General features: G+C 39.2%; 1 protein-coding gene across 1 annotated transcript; it reads left to right on the top strand.

Moving 5' to 3' along the window:
* The first annotated feature begins 257 nt into the window (after positions 1-257).
* On the top strand, positions 258-1,510 carry LOC110103720. Its single transcript, XM_020832529.2, has 3 exons — positions 258-309; positions 387-486; positions 928-1,510. The coding sequence occupies exons 2-3, from the start codon at positions 410-412 to the stop codon at positions 1,280-1,282; spliced, it is 432 nt and encodes a 143-aa protein (XP_020688188.1). The 5' UTR covers positions 258-309; positions 387-409; the 3' UTR covers positions 1,283-1,510.
* The last annotated feature ends 5,978 nt before the right edge of the window (positions 1,511-7,488 follow it).

Genomic DNA, 7,488 nt, shown 5'->3' with positions numbered 1-7,488 from the left:
CAAGCTCTCCTCCACTCCCGCACAGCGGTCTCAACCTGGTCCCAATTCACACAACCACGATACCGCAATCATGTTCCACACTCAGGTGCAACACATTCACCCTCGCCCTCGCCCTCGCTATATGACCAGCTCTTTATTTTTAATATTTTATATGAACAACTGAGCAATGATAAGCACTCCGTGGTCTTTTAATATAATAAATTGTAGCACATAAAGTCCTTTTTGCCCTCCAAAAGAGTTGTATGTAGTAGTATAAATAGCACCCTACGTTAGAAGAATTCAACCAGAAGAAGCCATAGAATTATCAAGGTATAAATTTATTTCATCAATCCTCTCAACACTTACGCTTGCTCTAAATTAATGATTAGTTTCTAACTTGTCCGCAGGGAGTTCAGTGCTTGTATTTTTTATGGGTGCGGTTGTTCAAATTCCAGCAAATTCCTTCACCTTTGTGTGGGAAAAAGATTGGAAGACAACACCTGATGGGTTCAGTATCTAGTACATGTTTAAGATTTATTTGGATCAACTATAATATTTTATAAAATTTATTTTTAAAAATGTTATGAAAAAAATAACTTCATTATTATAGTTGCTGGAAGTAACTTTTCATTAAAAAAATTTTAAAAAATAACAAGAATATATTTATCAAATAACATTATTATTACTGGTTGAAAAGTAAAAACAAAGAAGCTCTAAAACTGTCCTAAAATGATAAATTATTACGTGCGGAGACCAGACAAAGAGAATCGTCCAGCTTGTCTCTGTAAACACTAAACTACGCTTCTACACTGTGCTTTTACTGTTTATAGAGACAAAATCGAACCATTTTCCGATCTCTCCCTAAATAGACCTTTATATATCATATTTTAAACCTTTTATCAGTTTATTTTATTTGATATATATATATATATATATTTTTTTTTTCAGCACAAAGGAATTTGTGGGAGATGATGACACCTTCTTTGCCGGCAGAAGTGCCACTGTGGAGGAACTGGGCCTAACTCCCGAAAAATACTACAAATTTGCCATCCGTGTAAAGAACACTGGTGATAATCCTGTAGAGGTTTATCTCCGTGTAAAGACAAAGGAAACTCACTTACCTCCCGCACCCATTCCTGTCTCCATTAAGCCATCCGATGTGATTCAAACTATTCCAATCGGCGATGAACTCATCAACGTTGGAGGGGCATCTGACTATGTTAAATTCGGGATCCTCGGTAACCCTTCTGTCAAACCTACTAAAGGGTTTTTCATCTCTGAGGTCTGTGCTACAGAAGCATAAAATCATACAATATAAAAATAAAGAAAGATCTTCAACTTGTTTGTGGATCTTTCCTGCAATAAGAATATGTATGGTTATGTTGTCTATGATATTTGTGTGAGCATATCCGGCACTCTTCTCATTAGAGAGAGTGGTCTCAGTTATGTGTTAGGATGCTTCTATCTATCTTTGTGATCATGTTGTGATGTGTGATGATCTTAATTATAAATAAAGTTTATGTTTTATTAATCTGAGAAGAGTTTATTAACATGGTATATATGCATTCTTAGGAGCGGATTTACCCCCCTAAAAAAGTTCTTTATTATATATATCTTTAGGTAATTTGTTCATCTCCATTTATTTTATAATCTTTATTACAAGAATTTTAGGCAATTGCCTCCCCCCCACACACCGCAACGCAAAAAAGTTTAGTCTTTAGACAATTGCCTCTAATATAATTAAACACTTTATGTAGATGTGTTATTGTTAGGGAACGATGAATCAAATACAAAGAAAATTTGTAAAAAAATACAAAAAATATCCATACAATCAAAATTTGTTTTGGGGGCAGCGCCCCCGAAAACCCCATAAGAGCGCTGGCTCTTGACCCAACGACCTGACCAGTCAGGTCGAATCCCGTCAGGGGGTGCTGCCCACTTGGACCCCCGACATATCTGCATAGCGTACAACGATCACATATATGAACAAATAGGAGTCGGACCAATTATTTATAAGCTCCCCTCGAATTGGGGATTTCATATGAAAGAATATGTAAAGAGATTCAGTAGAGTAGCATTCACAAAGCTTATATCAACTCGTATAAAAAACATATGAGAAGTCATATCCTAAACCTTTATTGCAAAATGAACACAATTAGATCAATAAAGAATAATAACTTCTTAAAGATTTGAGTGAAAATTTGTTATAAATAGCTAAAGGAAAAGCTAGAGTGATGATGAATACTTTGGAGCTTTCACCAGCTTTACTTTAAGAGATCTGATAATCTAAGCTAGCATTTTCTTAAATTTTTCTTTAGTTGTTTTTCTTATGAACCCTTAAGAATATAGTTATTTATTATGTTAAAAATATGCTTAGTTAGCATGTGAATAATGCTTAGTTTACCCTTAAGCTTAACTAGATTTCACACTTAGCAAATCATTCAAAATTAACAAATTCTGGCATATCAAATTATATTATTCACATCATACTATCTAATTATTGCATTGTATGATTTATATCAGAATGTACCCTAAACTCTAAAATTGTGAAAGAACTACGTCTAACACCTAAAAAGAAATATAAATTTACCTTCATAGTAAATTGCACTAGTCAAATTCCAATTGTAGGTTATCTCGGTTTCAAGGCTGTTGAATTTGTTAAACCCGAACCTAAAATGATTTGGGGTGGCCCTTCTCCTCAAAATATTGGTATCGACGAGTACATCCCAAGATTACGCTGCGACCTGCCAGTCAACGGAAGCAATTCCTTCCAGCGATCTCATGCTCGAATCTTCTAATCCGTCCTAAAATAAAAACAAGTACATCCGACGATATTAGATTCTTCATGCTCGGTAACATTCTTGCCATGAAAGCAGAAGGGTTCTTTATTTATTTTTGCAATATTTTATGGAAATGTTCTTGAAAAATACAAGGACAAATTTGCTCTTGGCTCACTCTCCCAACCCTTATAAACTAAGGGGCTAAGGCGTTGGTTGGTAGGACAAACCATATATTGACAATATTGGTAGATTTATGTAGTATATAGAATGTTCAGAGTTGCAACTGATGGCTAAAGAACAACAATAACGGACATAGGAACTGAAGGCAAAGGACAAGCAGTACAATCGAGTGATGATTTCCTGAGGGTATATAAGCTCGTTCTCAAAATGGCGTATAAAGAAACCAATATGAAGTATTGTTGAAAACTTCGGAACATTAAATGAATAATCAAATGTTGCTCAGTTTTCGCCTGCTTATAGTCAAATATTGATTCAGTAAGCTCGAGCTCAATTCAAGCACGACTGAAGCTCTAAGCTTGAGCTTGAACTTAGCTAGTACATTAAAGCACCTGCAGATTATACTTGCTTAGAAGAAACACAAAGGAAAAGTAAGAACAGAGTATTAGCTCTCGACAGTATGCTCATTGTTTTTATTTCAGCTTAGAGAAAAGCTACAGTGGTAATGTGCATATATAAGATGAGAAAATAATTCTAGAAACTGGCGAAGCTGTTAGTAGCAGTAGGTAGTGGAACTGCATATGTGTGTAAACCAATCAAATGAAGCCACGAAGGTGTCGGAGCCAAATAAACTTGATGTGCTGCGTTGCAGCTGAACTGGGTTGTTGACAGCCCCCCTCAAATTGAATGTTCAGCGGCTGGACAGTTAATTTGGTACGAAGGATAGAGAACCTGGTGGCGGAGAGAGCTTTGGTGAAGATGTCGGCGAGCTGATCAACGGAGCTGATGTGAAAAACGTCGATCTCTTTGCTCTTGATGTGGTCGCTGGTAAAATGGTAATCAATCTCTATATGCTTGATCCTAGCGTGGAATACCGGTTGTTGGCAAGGGCGAGAGCCGAGATATTATCACAGTGAATCGGGGTTGGTTGAGATTGAGGTATGAGGAAATCAGCGGCGAGGCGATGGAGCCAAATGACGTCGGATGTGGCGAATGAGAGTGATCTGTATTCGGCTTCTGTAGATGATTTTGCCACTGTAACTTGCTTCTTCACATGCCAAGAAATGAGATTAGGACCAAGGAATGTACAAAAGCCTGTGACTGATTTCCGATCTGTGGAATCCGCCGCCCAATCAGCGTCGGTGTAGGTATGAAGACTGAGATCTCCCTTGCGGATTGACAAGCCATAATGAATTGTCCCTTTAATGTAATGGAGGAGACATTTGAGAAGCTGGAAATGATGGACGGAGGGATTGTGCAAATGCTGACATATGCAGTTGGTTGCAAAAGTAATGTCGGGCCAGGTAATAGTAAGATATTGAAGAGAATCAGCCAAGCGACAGTAGAGGGTGGGATCGGGATATGACGTATCGGGATCTGGTGGCTTGCTAGTTTTGAGGGAAATGGGTGTAATGGTTGGTTTACAGGAAGTGAAGCCAGCCGATTCTAAGATGGCATTGGCGTAGTGGAACTGCTGCAAGAAGATCACGGTAGTAGTGTAATGAACCTGAATACCAAGGAACATGGAAAGAGGCCCAAGTTGTTGTAGCGAGAACTGATTTTGAAGTTGCGACAGCAGGTGTTCGATCATGTCTGGGTTATTCCCTGTAATTAATATGTCATCGACATATATCGGGAAATAGATCTGGATGTCTTTTTTGATGAAGCGCAGCAATGATGGGTCGGACCTGCTAAATGAGAAGCCAACATTTGTTAAAAGAGATGTCAGCTTTTGAAACCATTGGCGGGATGACTGTTTGAGGTCATAGATGGCCTTGTGTAGACGGCAAACATGATCAAGGTGTTGCGGGTTGGTGAAACCTTGAGGTTGCTGCATATATACTTCTTCTTGGAGGTCGCCATGTAAGAAGGCATTGGCAATGTCGAATTGAAGGATTTTCCAATTGTTGTGGAGGGCGACGGAAAGAAGGACACGGATGGTGGGGAGCTTGGCCACCGGGTTGAAAGTATCTTTGTAATTAATGCCGAATTGTTGTGAGTAACCATGTGCAACGAGTCTAGCCTTGTGACGGGGAATTGTAATATCAGTTCTGCTCCAAGTTCGTCCGGGACGAAGTTGGATCGTCCAGGACGATCAGTTCAGGTTTGTTCAGAATAGTGAAAATTGGGCAGTTCGTCCGGGACGAAATGTGGGATCGTCTGGACGAAAATTTTCCAGAGCCCAAGTCGTCCTGAGACGATAATTAATTTCGTCTGGACGAGAATTTTCCAGAGCCCAGATCGTACCGGGACGAAGTGCGATCGTCCAGGACGATCTGAGTATTTTAAAGAGGAAATGAGATATTTTGAAGAGAGAGAAAAAAAATAAAATATCAGAAATTCCATCCGTGAGAAAAGGAACAGTGATTTCGGAAGCCGCGGTTCCGTTTTCGTGCGTCGAGACTGTTGAGGTTTTGCTGTACGCACGTAAGCAGCACAATCCGGACTTTCTAATTTCTAGAACGTCGGCTGTTGCTATTTTGTCCGAAGTCGTTTCGCTTAGCGATTTTTCGTCCGTATTTCCGACTGGTTTAGTTTTAACCACGTAACTATCTGTATCGTGGTTTGACGGTGCCGGGCAGTGTGCACATTTTTGAATAATTTGGAGATTTTTGTCCGATCATTTTATTTTGACGACTTTTTATTCGTCTGTATTTTAATCTGCGGATAGTAAAGCTGTGGCCATAGAATAAATTTTCTGAAATTTTGTTATTATATCTGGCAAATTGTGTGAATTGATTATTCAGAAAAAAATGTTAAATCCGCATTACTGCCCTTGGCTGCCCATTTTTGCTGATTCCGCATTTTCGATTTGACAGCCTGCAGCTTTGATTCTTATATGCTATTAAGAACTATAGGAATTCTGCTGAAGTTTCTGCTGAAGTCTACTAGTCTGAATTTCTATATATGTTTATTGGCCTCATAAGCAAAGCATTACGTATTCTGGTATAAGCACATCTTCCTGGCCGGTTAGCACAAAATCGGCGAGGGCACGTCACCGACAATTCTTGTGCGTATCACACAAAAATGCAGCCTTATAAGGAGCAGGTGTTATATGCACAAGGAGATATAAGGGAAATTATATATCTGAGGAAAGCATTTTCGAACTATATATATCTGATTTTTGTACTCTGAGGGATTTAATCTGATCGCGTTTCTGTAAGCTGCTATCAGCTATGATGTGATATTATAATGACTTTCGTTTATTCTGAGTTGATTTCTGATACTATTCTGCACACGATTCCTCTCCTGCTTATCATATTATTTGACTTCGTCTTCCGTATTGTTTGATTTGTACGGAGTGTCTCCTTCGTTGGTTGATTCTAGATTTTTGCTTGATTGCAGGTATTGTATCGCTCTCGAGCTGGTTCGAGCTCACCTGCTTTTCTGACGTGCGTTTCTTCAGCTCTGGAAACGGAAGAGTCCAGGACTAGACTTCAGAGTCTGATCTCTTATAGTATCCTTCGTACTTTTTATTGTTTACAGTTCTGGCATCTTCTGCTTTACTTCTGTCAGCCTACCTCGTATTTGTAGCATGATTTGTTTTGACGCGCAAAATAAAGAAAAAATATAGTATGATTCGTCTCTGCTGCATTGATATTTTTAAGCTTTAGCTCTTGGTACTGTTTTGCATTAATATTGGACATATTAGTTCAGTAAGCAACTCCAAAGCCAGCATCCTAGTATTGTTTAACTGTCGCACCGGGATACCGGCAATTGAGGTTCCGGGCATGCGTTCCCCGTCGGGTCGGGTCTGACAACTTTGCTTATCAGCAGCAGTATTGGTTTAATCTTATATGATATGGTCAGATGGTTGTTTAAAACTATAAGCGCACACTTAATACCAAAAGTATGCATTTACGTGACGCTCTATGTGTGCATAGGAATGCATCGAGTCTCTTCGGTCACGCATTATGGTTTGATCTTGTCTTTGCAGCATGATACGCTCTTTTATAGTAACTTTACTTCCGTAACTTTCGATCCCTTCACTGTATAACCATATAGAAAAACCCCAGATTCATCCCGAATGCTACAAATGCAGCCATAGTCGTCAATCACAACATAATCCACAAATTCTATATATCTACTAACAGAATGGCAGCAGCAGTAATGGGTTTGAAATGATGGAATTGAAGAAATTGTGAAAGTTGGAAGGTTTGGATGTTGGAATTGAAGAATGGGTTATTGGATTTTGAACATTTGAGATGAATGAACCAATCATTTAATTTAATGAATTAGAATGCTGCACCATCTATGCACAAGCCTCAAGAGGCGGATGGAGGTAGCAGCCGCAAGATAGGGATCAGGTCGCTGATACATGTCTCAGTCTGCGATCAGAATCCCAGCTTGTGGGTCTTCTACACCTCGTCCCGGCCGTGATCCGACCGAGACTCACGAGGTCCGACTATCCTACTGTGCTTAGCAGGATATGCTAGGATTCGACCATGATAACAATCCAACGCTGAGCAAGTTTTGTTAGAGAGATTTAACCCTTGCTCACACCGAAAATCTGCAAGATCGTTCTTTGCTTCGTCTCAAGGACCTTGTTCAA

This window comes from Dendrobium catenatum, unplaced genomic scaffold (assembly GCF_001605985.2).
Source record: "Dendrobium catenatum unplaced genomic scaffold, ASM160598v2 fragScaff_scaffold_231, whole genome shotgun sequence".
Taxonomy (NCBI): domain Eukaryota; kingdom Viridiplantae; phylum Streptophyta; class Magnoliopsida; order Asparagales; family Orchidaceae; genus Dendrobium; species Dendrobium catenatum.
Note: the sequence above shows the minus strand (reverse complement) of the source record. Positions and strands in the feature narration are given on the sequence as shown.